At 35.1% G+C, this 16,804-nt stretch overlaps 2 protein-coding genes across 4 annotated transcripts; both read right to left on the bottom strand.

Annotated features, from left to right (window-relative positions):
- Positions 1–4,050: 4,050 nt before the first annotated feature.
- rps24 (ribosomal protein S24) lies at positions 4,051–7,657 on the bottom strand. 2 transcript variants are annotated; one of them, XM_051126625.1, is made up of 6 exons: positions 7,566–7,657; positions 6,838–6,903; positions 6,537–6,746; positions 5,182–5,295; positions 4,597–4,625; positions 4,051–4,128 (listed from the first exon to the last, which is right to left on the bottom strand). In XM_051126625.1, the coding sequence occupies exons 1-5, from the start codon at positions 7,566–7,568 to the stop codon at positions 4,620–4,622; spliced, it is 399 nt and encodes a 132-aa protein (XP_050982582.1). In that variant the 5' UTR covers positions 7,569–7,657; the 3' UTR covers positions 4,051–4,128; positions 4,597–4,619. The 2 variants fall into 2 exon arrangements, with proteins under 2 accessions (XP_050982582.1, XP_050982584.1); XM_051126627.1 differs by lacking the exon at positions 4,597–4,625.
- Positions 7,658–9,149: 1,492 nt separating this feature from the next.
- On the bottom strand, positions 9,150–14,049 carry qrfpra (pyroglutamylated RFamide peptide receptor a). 2 transcript variants are annotated; one of them, XM_051126474.1, is made up of 7 exons: positions 13,563–14,049; positions 13,025–13,183; positions 12,825–12,886; positions 10,672–10,907; positions 10,235–10,332; positions 10,095–10,160; positions 9,880–10,000 (listed from the first exon to the last, which is right to left on the bottom strand). In XM_051126474.1, the coding sequence occupies exons 1-7, from the start codon at positions 13,900–13,902 to the stop codon at positions 9,975–9,977; spliced, it is 987 nt and encodes a 328-aa protein (XP_050982431.1). In that variant the 5' UTR covers positions 13,903–14,049; the 3' UTR covers positions 9,880–9,974. The 2 variants fall into 2 exon arrangements, with proteins under 2 accessions (XP_050982430.1, XP_050982431.1); XM_051126473.1 differs by having other exon boundaries at positions 9,150–10,160.
- Positions 14,050–16,804: the final 2,755 nt, after the last annotated feature.

Raw genomic sequence — 16,804 nt, 5'->3', positions numbered from 1 at the left:
AAATTGTAGAGGTGTAACGGGTTTTTTTTTACTTTGAACAATGTCGTGTGTCGAACAACCGTCGCATCTCAGATCAGCAGCAGGAGTCGGATTTCATTGTTCATTTCATTCGTTGAGCTGACGAGTGAGGTGAGAAAGACAAGAAGTTGGCGAAAGATTTAGTTTCGAAATGAAATACAAAAGCACCTACTTTAAAAATTTTTAGACTTTGGAAGGCCTTTTGACTTTTGCCATTTATCTAAGATGATTTTGGAAGACTTTTTAAACATTTGTTTCCTATTTATTTGGTTCCACCGTGATTTTCAGTGTTTTATATTTGAACTTTGTGCAAGCTATTTGTTGTTTTATATCAGGCCTATAGCATGGTGTATTTGTATTTGTTTTGTTAATTAATTAAACATTCTATGTTTAATATAAGTGAGTTTGTTGTACAGTTTTGTTGTTGTCAATTCAATCAGTTGACGCCAAATTGCCGCTAATTCAAAAGTAAAATCCCCCCAGGCATCTAGAAGCTGTTTAAAAGCGAATAAAAGTGAGGAAAAGTGGGACAAACATGTTATGTCATTTGGGCTACCTTGTTGAGGACAGTGGCACTGAGAACATTATGTTTCACACACTTTAAGCTCTTCTACTGTCCAAATGTAATAGGATTAATCCAACGAATCGTTCAGTTTGTGTGGATACCGAACTGAAAGCCTCGTACCAAACATTTTTTCAGAAACACTACAATACCTTAAAATGCTGCATTCTTTACAATTTTCATGCACTTGTACGGCATTTGCTATTAGGACTGTTTTGTATGTAAGCGTGATTTATCTATAGCTTAATTCTGAGCCTCTTGGCTTGCCATAGAGAGTTGGTATTAAAGTGATAGTTCACCCAAAAAAAGAAAATTCTGTCATTAAAGGAGCAGTCCACTTCCAAAACAAAGATTCACATAATGTACTCACCCACTTGTCATCTAAGATGTTCATGTCTTTCTTTCTTCAGTTGTAAAGAAATTATGTTTTTTGAGGAAAACATTTTTGCATTTTTCTCCATATAATGGACTGCTATGGTGCCCCGATTTTGAACTTCCAAAAAGCAGTTTAAATGCGGTTATAAACGATCCCAGCCGAGGAAGAAGAGTCTTATCTAGCTAAACAATCGGTTATTTTCATTTTAAAAATACAATTGAAATACTTTTTAATCTCAAATGCTTATCAATACACTCTGTGTATTCTGACTCAAGACAGTTAGGTATGTCGAAAAACTCCAATCGTATTTTCTCCCTCAACTTCAGAAATCGTTTCAAAATCATCCTAAATCACTGCAGAAGTTCCGAACCAGTCTTTGCAGCATGAACATGCAAAGAAGATCAAACACCTTTAACAAACAAGGTAAAACAGTGATAGGACCATTTTAAACTTGAGGGAGAACATGAGATGGAGTTTTTCGACACTAACTGTCCAGACAGAGTAAGACAAGACGAGTGTTTGGCATTAAGTATTTAAATTGTATTTTTATTAAAATAACCAATCATTACGTTAGATAAGACCCTTCTTTCTCGGCTGGGATCGTTTACAACCGCATTTGGGATCGTTTGAAACTGCATTTAAACTACATTTTGGAAGTTCAAAATTGGGGCACCATATCAGTCCATTATATGGAGAAAAATCCTGAAATGTTTTTCTCAAAAAAAATTTCTTTACGACTGAAGAAAGAAAGACATGAACATCGTGGATGACAAAGGGATGAGTAAATTATTTGTAAATTGTTGTTCTGGAAGTTGACTTCTCCTTTAATTACTAACCTTTGTGTCGTTCCAAACCCATAATACCTTCTTTTGTAACACTATTTGCCATTTTGGACAGTACCACGACGCATGTGTGTGCTTTCCTCTGAATGTAAACAAGTCATGCTCTTCTACATCAGCAACACCATGCGCATGCGTCAAGGTACTCTCCAAAATGGCGCTAGGGTGACACAAAGAATTGTTGTTGAATAAAGTTGTTAGTTTTTTGCACACATAAAGTAGCCTATTCTTGTAACTTCATAAAATTATGGTTGAACCACTGATGTCACATGGACAATGTCTATGTTCTTGGTACCTTTCTGCACTTTGAATGTGGTAGGACCCTTGCTGTCTATGGAGGGTCAGAGTGTATGCTAACATATGCGTACAGTCAACTTCATCCATGTTCAGCGTCTGCTCTATATTCTCCTATAAATTATGACCGATAACAAATATTTCTGAACTCTTTTAAACTAAAACTGAGCTGTCTCATGCCTTCTCACTCACACGCGCTTGTTAATGAACGTCTGTTGCTATTACTTTCTTGTTCCGTCTTTTACTTTCGTTTTCTACTGTCAAACAACGGCCCAGGACAGTGTTGCCACCCTGTGGAACAACTGATTACTGCAAAATAACTTAAATGCGCATGTGCCTGTACAGTACAACTGTTTAGGCATAATGCAAATTGTGCAGTTAATTTATCTAAATTGTTATAGGATGAATTATCTTGTATGGGTCATGTTTTAATATCATTCTATTTCAGTTACAATAATTGTTTTCTTGAATGTATGTTTCTCAGATTATAAAAAAGTATGCCTGGGGGTTTGCCTGGGGGTCCTCAGCTCCAGCCTTACACACTCTCTAAGCGTGTGCTAGCGCCTCACCGGGTGCCAGTCCGTGCCAATAACCGGATGCTGCTTCGCGGCACAACTGAAGCAGCAGACACGTCAAGTCCTTCGCGGGAATTGCGTTTAGCGTACGCATCCCGCGAAGTCCTAAGCACAGACTCGCCGAACGAAGCTTCACGAAGAAACTTCACTCGACCGTCGGTATTGAACTTACCTTTCCATCCTGCAGTTAAAGACACGCTGAGCTCGACAAAGTATTCAACTGATATATGAGACTGAAGGCGCGAATCATTAGAACGCGGGTCATTGTGACGTCACTACGTGTATTTCAGGGTTGCCAGGTCTGCTAACAAAACCAGCCCAGTTGCTTCTCAAAATTATCCCAATTTGCGCTCCAGTGTTCAGGCGGACGAGTGATTTCGCTTCAGCCCATAGCAGCAGTATAAATGTATTTTCCAAATTCTTGTCAACACTGGTATTTGATAGTTTAGGAACGCATAAGTTTGCGGCTTATTACGCTTTTAATATTTCTTTTTAATATCAAGCACATACCGCTCTTTAATTTCTCAGACATCCATGTTTATTTATTAATAAGCTCAAACTGTCTGCCCACTGTAAGCTGCGGTGATTATCATACATAAATATGGCACATTTAGCCTATAGGACGTAAAAGGTACAGCAAAAGCGGTGAAATGTTTCTAAATGTCTCTTGGCATATCAGAGCACCACTTTCAATAAAAAGGATGTTTAAATGTTCGCTTCTGTTCTGAAAACGTTTCTTTTCGTCATTAGCATCACACAGGAGCACTAGTCTAGGTTACAATAGTAATTACATTTCTTTACCATTGATTTCTGTCATGACACTGGTAAACAGCAATGAACATGCATTTGGCAGGTACAACTGTAAATATTATTCCAGATTTTTTACCACATTTAGTTCAGCTGGGTTAACCGCAAGAACAAAGTTTAGAATTATTTTGACTTTAACATCCCTAAGTAGCGAAATAAAGACTTTTGGGAAGTAATATTGCAAAGAGGCTACAAAACCAGTACACTGCCAATCAAAAGTTTGTAGTTTTTTAACAATTCAAAGTCTCTTATAATAAAAGTAAAAACAGTAATGTGTAATATAATTTTACTTTTTAAAATATATTTGATTTATATTTAATATATTTAAGCTGAAGATATCAGATGATACCACAGAAATCAGATGTAGTATGGTTTTAAAAGTGCAGGTAGCTGGCTGTTGTAATGCAGTGGTTGTCATTCTAGTACTGGCATCCCAGGCCCAGAGTTGAGAAGCACTGCTGTAAAGTGTTTTTAGAATATTTAGCATCTGTATCAACTATTACAGTCCTATTGTACTAAACATTCAAGCAAAAACACAGAAATTTTGCATTTCTGATGGAGCACTCAAAGACATCAAGATCCACTTTTTTTAAAGAATTTATTTGATGACAATGTACAAGAACATTTTCAGGCCAATGGTCTTCCCTGAAGGTCTTACTGTAAGAGGAAAGACAAAACACATTACAGTGAGATTTCTACAACATTTCAACACTCAAACTACAAAACTATTATACACAAACTACCTACACAAAATCCCTAATTATGTTCATCAAGGACAAGCTCACTTCAAGGGGAAATATAACTGAGGGAGAGGTGGTTTCTAAATACTAAAGTGGCTTCTGTCAAACTTGCAGACATGCAGTCAAGTGGCTAGTTGATCTCAAATGAGTGAATGCTAACCACACACAGCATGCTACAAATTAGTAGTGATTTATAACAGTCAAAGAAGCTGACTGGAACAATTCAAACACGTAAATTAAAACATATCGTTTTATCCGTGTTAGAAACACCGGATCGTTTAAATATCTGCAAGTGAGGTGAGGCATTGGGATTGAACATGCAAAGCACTTCAAGTAACTGGTAAAAGTGGATCACATCAGCACACCATGCCGATTTCCACTCTACCTTCTCCTGAAACCTCAAGTCTTTCACTTCTGTAAACATCCGAGGGAGGCAAAAGAGGGCAAAAGATTGGACAAAAATGAGAACTTTCAACTAACACTATTAGGTTCTAAAATTGCTCTGTGAAATGGACTTTCATGGTTGGTATGTAAACCAAGCCTCAAGAATTTGTAAACCATTTTCAGAGAGCAACTGCAAAATATCTTATTCTACTGATTACTACATAGTCCAGCACTTCACTATTAGTGAGCACACTAGTTGCACTACTCGAGTGGGATTAAACAGAGGTGACTGTAAGAATTACTTCCAATCACATACAGGTCAATAGCATTAGCCATCAACATATCAGCTAAATGTTTGGAGTTAACTTTACAGATCACTCCAGACTCTCCTTCCACAGCCGTTAGTCTACTTATTAAAGTATTTACCTTCTACAATCCAGATGTACATTTGATAAAAAAGGAAAGATGACAAGTTACACATTAAAAACTCAAGACAGTGATGACGAAACAAACATCTATGATGGGGAACAGAAACAGAAGTGCTCTGAATCCTAACCAAGAACTCAAAACGAAAAATGAACATTACCTTCTTGCCAGAAGCACCAACAGAGGCTTTCTTGGTGCCTCTAACTTTCTTCATTCTGTTCTTGCGTTCCTTGCGCTGCTTTCTAGATGTCTTTTTCTTCTCATAAAGGCCATGCTAAGGAAAACAAGAAAGTTTTAGAAAACATGTAATAAAACACAGTATGTTAATTTATAAAAGCTGTTATACACTCATGCCACACCAAAATTATCTCTCTACATACACTACCAGTCAAAACGTTCAATGTTTTTAAAAGGCTCTTCTGCTCACCAAGCCTGCATTTATTTGATCCAAAGTACAGCAAGAGAGTAAAATTGTAAGTATTTTTACTATTCAAAATAACTTTATTTGAATACATTTTAAAATGTAATTAACTGATATTAATGTGATCAATTATTTGTATCAATATTTAAAACAGATGAGTACATTTTTTCAGGATCCTTTGATGAATAGAAAGATCCAAAAAAACAACATTTATCTGAAATAATAACTTTTTGTAACATTGTACGCTATACCATTCAAAAACTTGGATTTATGTTACAAAAGATTTCTATTTTGCATAAATGCTGTTCTTATGAACTTTATATTCATCCAAGAAACCTTGGATGAATAAATCTATGTAGCCTTTTTTAACAGTAAAGTTTTTTGAGCAGCAAATCAGAATAATTTTTGAAGGATCATGTGACTGGAGTAATGATACAAAAAAATTAAGCATGAAATCACATGAATAAAGTACATTTTAAAATATATTCAAATAGAAAACAGCTATTTTAAATATTAAAAATATTTCAAAATTGTACTGTTTTTGCTGTGTATTGGATCAAATAAATGCAGGCTTGGTGAGCAGAAGGGACTTCTTTATATTTAAAAAAAAAAAACACTCTTGCTGTTCAAAAACTTTTGGCGTAGTGAACAGGTAACAACTTTTTGGAAAAAGGTTTTCAGCATTCGTCAATGACAATTTTCATTTGTTGATTTAAGCATTTTCTACAACAGCAAGGGTCAATAAAAAAGGACCTTTGATAAAAATTGAGACTGCAATTTTAAAAAGCTGCAGGTTTGCTGTGCTCGTCTGCAAGACCACACAATTCAAACATTGTGTTTACAAAAAAAAATAACTAAAATACTGTTATTGCTGCAAAATAAAAATTACTACTATTGTAAATATGAACTAAAGTGTAAAAATCCAGTACTAATATTTATGGCCATTTTAATTTCTTCATTCTTAAACATTAAGCTTTTGCATTTCTGATCAATACAAAACTTCACTCTGAAACATGCAGCGCATGCTAAAATCCTAGCCTTCTGATCTTAAATCGATTAATCACACCATCCTACAAGCATCATGTGTGCCATACCCTTTGCAGCCTGTATTTGGGCTCATTTTTCTTGGCGTAGTCCAACGAGTCGTAGATCATGCCGAACCCTGTCGTCTTGCCACCGCCAAATTGAGTTTTGAAGCCGAAGACGAACACCACATCTGGGGTGGTTTTGTACATTTTTGCAAGCTTCTCCCTGATCTCTGTCTTGGGGACTGTTGCTTTGCCTGGATGCAGGACATCGACAACCTGAAACAACAACAAAAACAGCAATAAGCAAATGCTAAAAATACAAAATAAATTACATCAAGCCAGCATACAAAATATACTACATGCTTACCATTTGCTTCCTCTGAAGCAGCCGGTTTGTCATAAACTTTCTGGTCCTGACGGTGACGGTCTCGTTCTGCAAACAGAAACATTTGTTAGAAACTTTTGAAGGAGGAAGCACAGTGAAGCAGCTGAAATACTGAGGTTTAACTGAAAACTATGAGTTAGTTTTGGATGAAGCCATTTCCCAGAGCACAATTCATTCTTCATGTCATGACAGCCACATTTAACCCTAAACAGTTATTTGACAGTCATGTACTGTGAAAACTCCAACAGTATTTCTTAGCGATATTCACCAGGACACCCGGGCATCTTGTAAAGATGCAGACGGAAAGATGTGCAGTAAAAGACACTTGCTCTTCATGAGCACGAAATCATGGTTAGCACTTTAGCTACATTAGCTTTCTGTGCTCAATACGAAATACGGGGTCAATTTAGGTTTTCTAACGTTATATATCTCCTACTGCAAGTCATACCTCATGACGGATACTCATATATGTCTATATGATAACAATTTACTCCTCTTAGCCACTGCTAAGTGTAGCACGATGGTATGAAACGAGACACCATCATCTTACAATCTAGCGAAATGTTTGTCGACATTATATCTTCTAAATGACGCTATATATTGGTTATCATATATATGTACTGTGCTTTACAGCAACAATGTCAACATAATGTCGCTGGATGGAGAAGATTTAATCAGATTTCATAAACATTTGTCCACAGTCGACTCACCATCTTGGCGTCGGCTCGCTAAGGGACGAGGAAAAGAAAGAAGGACCCGTAGGTGCCCGAGAATATGCCTGAGCGATGGTATAGTATATTGAGTTACTGCCTGACTGAAAAACCATGCAAAATAAAATTTGAGTTTAAAATTTGTTTTCAGAAAGTGCTTAAACATTTTTATTTAAGAGATAAGACTTGAAAAATGCTTGACAGTGAGGAAAAAAAAGTGCTATATGAAAATACATTAACCCACAGACCAATAAACTCACGCAGTTAGTGATTGTAAGTCGCGGCTGGCTGCTTTGAACGAAAGTATTTTCATTATCTGAATTAAGTCAGTATTAATTAATTAAGATGTGAATATTTAAACGTCTAAATAAACAACTAGTAGTAATGTAAAGTACAATTTATTGATGTTATGAAATTCTAACTGTCTACAGCTAGGAGTCAGTCGCACACTATTCAATGACCTCGTAGGCATATTAGATTTACCAGTACTTCGATTTACCTGAAGCTGAAACTTGTTTATTCTAACAGTCCTGTTGTTTTGATCTGTCAGTTGATATATATGTATATATATATATTTTAAATTATTATTATAATTTATAATAATATAATTTTATAATATAATAATATAATTTTTAAAAAATATTTTTTTATTATATATATATATATATATATATATATTTATTTATTTTTTTTTTTTTTTTTTTTTTTTTTTGCAGGATTTAAATAAATTTCACTTACTATTACACTTTTGCCGTAATTACGTAATTAATAATTACTGGACAAAAACACACATAAGCAATAATGAGACCAGTATCTGACAGAAGAGTTTATTTAAAAATGATTTATATATTCTTGCTATACGCATAAATCTTATCGGTGGAAAGGAAAAACATAACATTTTGAAATATATTTATTTAATGGTCTGTCATTGTATCGGAGACTTTTGGATTGGACTAGCATTCAAAAGTTCTTTTTTTTTTTTTTTTTGACATAAGTTAATTTTGCAAGGATGCATTAATCAAATGTAACAGTAAAGACATTTATAATTTTACAAAAGATTTCTATTTCAAATAAATGCTGTTTTTCTGAACTTGAAAGAATCCTGAATAAGAAATATCACAGTTTCCACAATAATATTAAGCTGCACAACTGTTCAACATTGATAATAAAACAAAGTTACTTGAACACCATATCAGCATATTAGAATGATTTCCGAAGGACCATGTGACTTTGAAGTAACAGATTCTGAAAATTCATCACAGGAATAAATTACATTAAAATATATTAAAATATAAAGTAGTTATTTTAAATTTTAATAATACTGTGCTAATACTTTGTAACAATACTTTTTGCTGTTCAAAAGTATTTTAAATATATTTTAATGCTTTTCTCTTATGCTCATCAAGGCTGCATTTACTTGATCAAAAATACTGAAAAAACTGTAATATTGTGAAATATTATTATAGTTTAAAATAATGGTTTTCTCTTTTAATATATATAAAAAAATTGATTTAATCCTGTGATGCAAACTCAAATTTTCATCAGCCATTACTTCAGTTTTCAGTGTCAAATGATCCTTCAGAAATCATTCAAATAATCTAATTTATTAGCTTTATTATAAATGTTGAAACAGCTGTGCTGCTTAATATTTTTTGGAACCTGTAATTCTTTTTTTCAGGCTTCTTTGATGAATAAAAAATTAAAAAGCATTAAAAAAAATAAAAAATTAAAAAATTAAAAACAGCATTTATTCAAAATAGAAATTCTTTCTAACAATATTCAACAAAAGCCTTTCCTATCACTTTTTATCAATGTAACACATCTTTGGTAAATAAAAGTAGTAATTTCTTTAAAAAAAAAAAAAAAAAGAAGAAAGAAATGGTAGTTCATATTGTTTATAGGATTTCTATCGCAGGTTCCAACTAAATATTAAGCAGCACAACTGTTTTCAACATTGATTTTAAATCAGCATATTGGAATGATTTCTGAAGGATCATGTGACACTGAAGACTGGAGTAATGGTGATGAAAGTTCAGCTTTGCATCACAGGAATAAATTACATTTTAAATATATTCACATAGAAAACATTTAAATAATATTTCACAATATTAACGTTTTTATTTCAGCCTTGATGATCATAAAAAAAGCTTCTTTAAAAACATTAAAAATCTCACTGATCCCAAACTTTTGAACGGCAGTTTATATGCATATAGATCAGTCTCTAATACATCTTGCGTACATCCTATTGCTCTCAGCAGATTCTCTCCTCCAGAAATGGCAGAGATGTTCGCATGTTTGATCTTGCAGACTGCACTTGATCGTCTATATGTATTCTGGGCACGACAGAGATGTCTTCTTCTTGTCTGGCAGACTTACAAAAAAGTACTTTGTCCTTTGTCGATTTGTCCTTCACATCCACGCGTTGACTGGACCGCCTAATGCAAAAGGAAAAGGTGGACATGCAGTTCTTTTGGAAGTTCTCATTCATGAAAGCATAAATGATTGGGTTGTTGAAAGAATTCGAAAAACCTATGGCCTGTGCAACAGCAATAATCATATTGACTGTGATGTCATCATACGTTTTGTTCAGGTAACCTGGAAAGAAGAAAAGGATGCTGAAATTGGAAAAAAACACACACTTTGAGACCATAATGTGCACAGATACTTACTGTATTCAAACAGCATATGAACTGTATGAAAAGGTGCCCAGCAGACAGTAAACAGCACAACAATGGTGACCATCATCTTGATGGCCCTTCGCTTCTTTCTGTTGCATAAAGCGGGAGGATTGTAATAAGTAATTAGCGGTTTTTAAATATTTAGTCCCTTATACACTACCAGCCAAAAGTTTGGAATAATTAAGGTTTTAAATTTGTTCTTATGCATTTATTTGATGGAAAAATAAGATAAAAAAAAATCTTATTTAAAATGATCTATTTTTAAATTTTTATTTAATATTAATATTTAACTTAATATTTTAAAGTGTAATTTATTAATGTGATGGCAAAACAAACTTTGACCAGTAGTGCATACTATGAAGTATACATATATATATATATATATATATTAATTATCATCATGCACTGATAAAAGTAAAAAAAATGACCTTGATATTTTGCAGACCTCCCTTTGGTTCATGGCACTGAGGACTGAGGAGTCTCCAACTTGTTTGCGAATCCAGAGCTCAATACCAATTTTGGTGTAGAGTAGCAGCATGGCTGCAAGAGGCAGGAGGAAGAGGAATACTAGAATAAAAGTTGCATACTGCTTCCTGTGAGCACTCGAGCTCCAGCGCTCCTGACAGCACACATGATGGAGATCATACAGAAAATCATATTTCACCTGTACAAAGTGGGAAAAAAACAGAGAGATTTGAAATAAATAACTAGATGAGTAAAGTTTGAGAACAAACTTTGAGTTGACTTGGGAAAGCCTTGCCTGAAAGTTTGAAGCAGTTGTAAAAGTATGATAGCTGATGTTGGTAACATGATTTAGCACATTGCTTTCATGATTTAACATTTTGTTGGCATGTTTTAGCATGATTAGCTTGTTGCTTGCACTTTTATAGGCTGATTACAATGTTGTTAGCATATTACTAGCATGTTTATAGCCTGATTAGCATGTTGTTAGCATGTTTCTAACATGCTTATCATGTTACTAGCATGTTGCTAGCATGTTTCTAGCATAATTAACATTTTACTAGTATGTTTCTAACATTTAATAGCTTGTTACTACCTTGTTAACATGATTAGCATGTTACATGCGTGTTGTTTGCATGATTAACAAGTTGATCAGGATGTAAAAAATAGCTGGTTTAACCTTGGCTGGTCTTTTAGCAGGTCTCCCAGCTTGACCAGCTAAGACCAGTCTGGCCAGCTGAAAAGTGGCCAAAACCACTTTAAATCACTTTAAAACCAGCCTGGGAGACCAGCCAAAGCAGTCATTCAGCTTAGGCTGGTTTTAGCTGTTTTTTTAAGTAGGGAGTTGTTAAGCTATAGCAATAAACATCTTAGATGCTAGCATGATTAGCATGTTGCTAACATGATTAACATGTTACTTGCATGTTTCTAACATTATTAGCTTGTTAACTAGCTTGTTGCTTGCATGTTGTTAGCATGATTAGCATGTTTCTAGCATGATTAGCATGTAACTAGCATGTTTCTAGCATGATTAGCATGTTACTAGCATGTTGCTAGCATGATTAGCAATTCAGGAAAAAAACAGCTAAAAAACATAAAAACCAGCCTAGGCTGGTTGTCTAGTCTTAGCTGGTTTAAGATGAAAATAGCTGGTTTAACATTGGCTAGTTAGCAGGTCTCACTTTATAGCAATAAACAGTTTAGATGCTAGCATGATTATTATGTTGCTAGCGTGTTTCTAGCATGACTAACATGTTACTAGCATGTTGTTAGCATGATTAGCAAGTTACTAGAATGTAGCATGATTAGCAATTCCATAAAAACCTGCTAAAACCAGCCTAGACTGGTTGTCTAGTCTGAATATAGCTGGTTTAACCTTGGCTGGTCTTTTAGCAGGTCTCCCAGCTTGGCCAGCTAAGGCCAGCCTGGCCAGCTAATAAGTGGCAAAAACCACTTTAAAACCAGCCTGGGAGACCAGCCAAAGCAGCCATTCCTGGCTTGTTTTAGCTGTTTTTTAAGTAGGGAGCTGTTAAGCTTTGCTATAGCAATAAACGGCTTAGATGCACCATAGGTGCCATCTCTTCGTATAAAAATTTTCGCCCCTTCAATGAAAGTCTACGGGATTTTAGGTGGTTTTGATAGTCTGGTTTTCAAAAACCGTAAGCTGGATCAGTTAGAAAAGATATAGCAACTAACTTCAGACCAGTCTGAAGGTCTGACCCAGTTTGGTGGTTGTAGCTTTAAGGCTCTAGAAGGAGATACTGACGTACTGACGAAGTTTTGGCTCAGAAGAAGAAGAAACTTACATAGCAGATCAGTAAGTTGGCTTTCTCAAGCCAACTTAATTAGGATACGGAAACCATTATCAATAGCTGTAGCATATGAATTATGAAACAGACCAGTATTATGTGAATAATGTAAATACTTTTGGCCTTGGACCAGAAGGCACCTGACAACTTCTAACCCTGGGGAAATCACCAAGTATACTTCTGTAACAGTAATACATCCACAGAACCCACAGATTGCACGCTAACTAATGTTTCGACAAGTTGGACGAGGATGTTTTGAATGTTCTGAAAGCTTCAAGTGGAATATTTCAGCCAAAAAATCTGATCAGTACCTCTAATTGTTGAACAAAGAGCATTGGAGATCCAACCATCATGGCTGCAATCCAGACAACCCCTAAAAGAGAGAGAACAGAGATGCTTTATGCACAGATGTGGAATTTCAATTATTCATCACCTAATACTTCAAAAATGAATTAAATCTGAAATAGGGTGAGGGGACTACGAAGGATATTGGTTCTCAGAAACTACTTACCCAGCATTCTGTATGCTCTTTGTGGAGTGCACTGTCTTTTGATTTTCAGAGGGTGTACAATCCCCTGGTACCTTTCCACAGCGATGCAGGTCATTGTGAGAATGCCAGTCACAATAGCAGTTGTCTGAACAAAGGGAACCGTTTTGCACACCAGCACACCTACACACATGTACATGTTTAAAAGAGACTGTGTTTTGCTTAAATAAACTCTAAATACAAACCATCAAAGATTTTGACACTGATAAGGTGAAAGAAATGCCCAACGATGAAACGTAATCAAACATTCATTTTCTAAGAACTTGGCATGTGTTTTTAAACTAGGTTACTAGAAGCTAGAAAAGATTTCTTTTTTGTCCATTTAAGACATTCTTACCATACATTTTAATTCTTGAATGTATTTATAACTAGCATATAGTAGATTCACTGGAATGAAACCTTTAAAGTAGTTGTCAGCAGAAAACAAAACATGCAAAATAACATATCGCATATCCTTACAAACTTACTTTTATAATAACAATGCTTTATAAATGACACTCACCCCCGAACCATTCAGAGGAGATGTTCTGCAGCAGAGTGAATGGGATGCAGAAGAAAGATATCAGGAGGTCGCTGACGGCTAAAGAGCAGATGAAAATATTTGTGGCAGTCTGTATCCCCCGCTTTCTTAAGACAATATAGACAACTAGACTGTTGCCAATGAGAGCCAGGAGAAAAATCACCGTGTACACAATAACAAATGTAGTTTTGGCACCGGCCGGTAACTCAGGGATGTAAACCAACGGCTGAATCTGATACGCCTCAATAAACTGCTGACGAGTAAGATTATAAAATTGTAGTAGTTGCTCCAATACCTCAGGAGTAATCTTCGTATCCCCCATGTATAAAGCTTGTCTTTAAAAACGGGACGAAAAAATCAAAGTTTTACAAAGCGCAGGCTGAGTAGTCAGTGTTGCTCTGCTGCCGTTTCGCGGCTCTTCACACTGAATCAGCAGCAGCAGAAGCTCCTTGATGCGCATTTCAAGTGAGACATCATCGGCTGTGTCTCAAAACATAGCCTATAGTGAGTCGCCTTCCTAACTCTTTAGAGAGACGCCTTGACACCCAAGCATGCTGTCTATAAAAAGCAGCTCACTAAGTTTGTAGTTTCATGTGCTTAGCAGAGTCCAAAAGATATGTATTGTATAAAATGCCTGATCACTTGCACAACTTAATCTTAAAAATAATAATAATAATTTAATCTAAAAAAACCCCACTTATTTTGCTTTTGCAGAAAAAAAGAACAAAGTATAACGACAAACAAAGAATAAAAGTGGTAAATAAAAACATTAGATTTATAACTAGACTAATATTTAATATAGTAACAATAATAATAATCATTATTATTATTATTGTATGTTAAAATTATGTGATGAATTTATTTTTGATATTTTTACCTTTTGAGTCCATTTGATTCTTGACAAATCTACTTATATGAACAAACGAAATGAATGCACGAACAAACTATGTATCTATATATATCTATATCTCTATATATACACATACATAAATAAGAATTATTTGGAAATCAGTTAAAGATAATGTCAAGAATGTTGTAGTATTTGTTGTATTTTATTCCTTCATTCATTCAGTCTGTTTTATCTCATATTATAAGAACTACAGCTTAATGGGTTCAACTTTTTCAACTATTAGTATTAATCCATATGCTGATGATAAGACAGCTTACATAAATGTAACTTCATACAGAGTTCACTTTCACTTGTGGCTGTTTGGCTCTGCAAATCAATATTCAGTAAAGATCCTGATCAAGAACTTGTCCAAATCATTACTTTTTCCATGAAAGAATAAATTAAGCTGGACATTTGGCCCAAGATAGAAGTGGAGAACTCTAGAGGACACACAGCTGCTGACACATGCTGCTACTCCATAATTAATTTGAATTAATGTCTGTTTGATCCTGGAGCTCACAGAAAGATGTTTTTGCTTATATGTATATGCATACTGCTCCGGGTGTGTGTTCACGGTGTGTGTGTGCATGTACACTATTTCCAGTATGTGGGACCTTTTAAAGGTGTCGTTGGATGCAAAACTCACTTTTACATGTTGTTTGAACATAAATGTGTGTTGGCAGTGTGTGTACACAACCACCCTATAATGATCAAAATCCACCCAGTGGTATTTTTTTTTAATCTTTATAAGTAATATCCCCTTTTTCAAATCAAGCCATTTTTAGCATATTGTCTGTGTGACGTCACAAAAACCCAGGCCACTCCCACAATAGTTGATTGTCATGGCCATCTTACCTTAGACCCGCCCTGAGTGAGCTGAGAACAGTCCAACCGGCATTGTTTCGACTGTGGAGAAGGAGTAGACAAGAATGTCTCAGATTGAGCGATTGAGATGTTTTGTTGTTGGAGTTAATAGTGAAAACAGCAGTCGTCATTTACTTCGACATCTGAGCCACTGAAAACGCAGAGGATTAACGTTACTTTCGTTTTTGAAGGAAATGCGCCGGGCCATCTACATAAATGCGTCTATGTTGGAAACATTCGTGATGCAGCTTCACCTACAGCAAAAGTGAGTACAAGGGGTTTTTATGAATCTTTGCAAATCACCTTTCGTAATAATGTGCTAGTTAGCAAGTTTTGCGGCTAAATGTGGCTAAAGTAAACAGAACAGCTCATCACCCCACAGAAGAGAGCGGCGGGGTGAGCAGAGCTCATTAGCATTTAAAGGCAAACGCAAAAAAATGGCTCGCTTTGAAAAGGGCTGATTTTGACAAGGTAAAAAGGGTGTTTTTTACACTACTGAGAAATTTTAACCAAAGTATGTTATAGACTTCTCATTAAGACCCTAACGAATCATATCAACTGGGCATCCGATGACCTCTTTAAGTGATAAATACTCTGAATTACTTGAAACTAAAAACCTGCGTAAGAACAAGATTCTCAAATGTTGTCCAAACTAGTCAAATGCAGTTATCTTAACAAAACGTATTTCAGAAATGATAAGTGTTTGTGCATTACATCATGAATAAATTATCAAGTTACTTTTATAGGATTATTGTTTTTCTGTTTGTTGACTTTATTTAAATGTTGCCTTGATGAATGGGGCATTGTGCATTTATTGAACAAACAAATTTAGATTTATGAAACAAATAGTATTAGGACAATTTTAAGACAATGGTTGAGAGAACCTAAATGCATCATTTTAGGTACGGATGAGAATCAATGTATTATAAATTTATCATGGCAAAGATCTTCAGGGTTTCATCAGCCCTTGGTAAACCTGTGGAGGTGGAGGTCTTAAATATGTTGAGTGGCTTTTATCACTGGGCTCTGTGATGAAGTGAGTATTACCATGGAACCAGTCAAGCATGTCAAACTTTCACAATGGAACCCTGACAACCGCCAAAAGCAGCTTGTGCATCATTAGTGGTTCTTTGTATTAGCAGAGTCTTTATTATAGGCAGGGTAGTAAGTGCAACTCTAAGAGCTTTACAGAAAAAAAAGATGGTATGCTCTATAGGGCACTTGATTAGTATCAAAAGCCATTTACTGTGTACTCTATTCAAACATTAAATGAAAAGATGACACTGCTGAACTCTGAGCTGCATGTAGACGACATCAACCACAATACACATGGTAAGATGTTTGTGGCACATTTCTTTTGATATGGATATTATATAGCATATGATCAGTGACAGAAAACTATTGAATTTGGGTTAAAATGGATAAAAAAAAAATATGACAGTCATAGCAAGCACCATGCATTTACAAAATT

The sequence above is a fragment of the Labeo rohita genome, chromosome 13, assembly GCF_022985175.1.
Source record: "Labeo rohita strain BAU-BD-2019 chromosome 13, IGBB_LRoh.1.0, whole genome shotgun sequence".
NCBI classification, from domain to species: Eukaryota; Metazoa; Chordata; class Actinopteri; order Cypriniformes; family Cyprinidae; genus Labeo; species Labeo rohita.
Note: the sequence above shows the minus strand (reverse complement) of the source record. Positions and strands in the feature narration are given on the sequence as shown.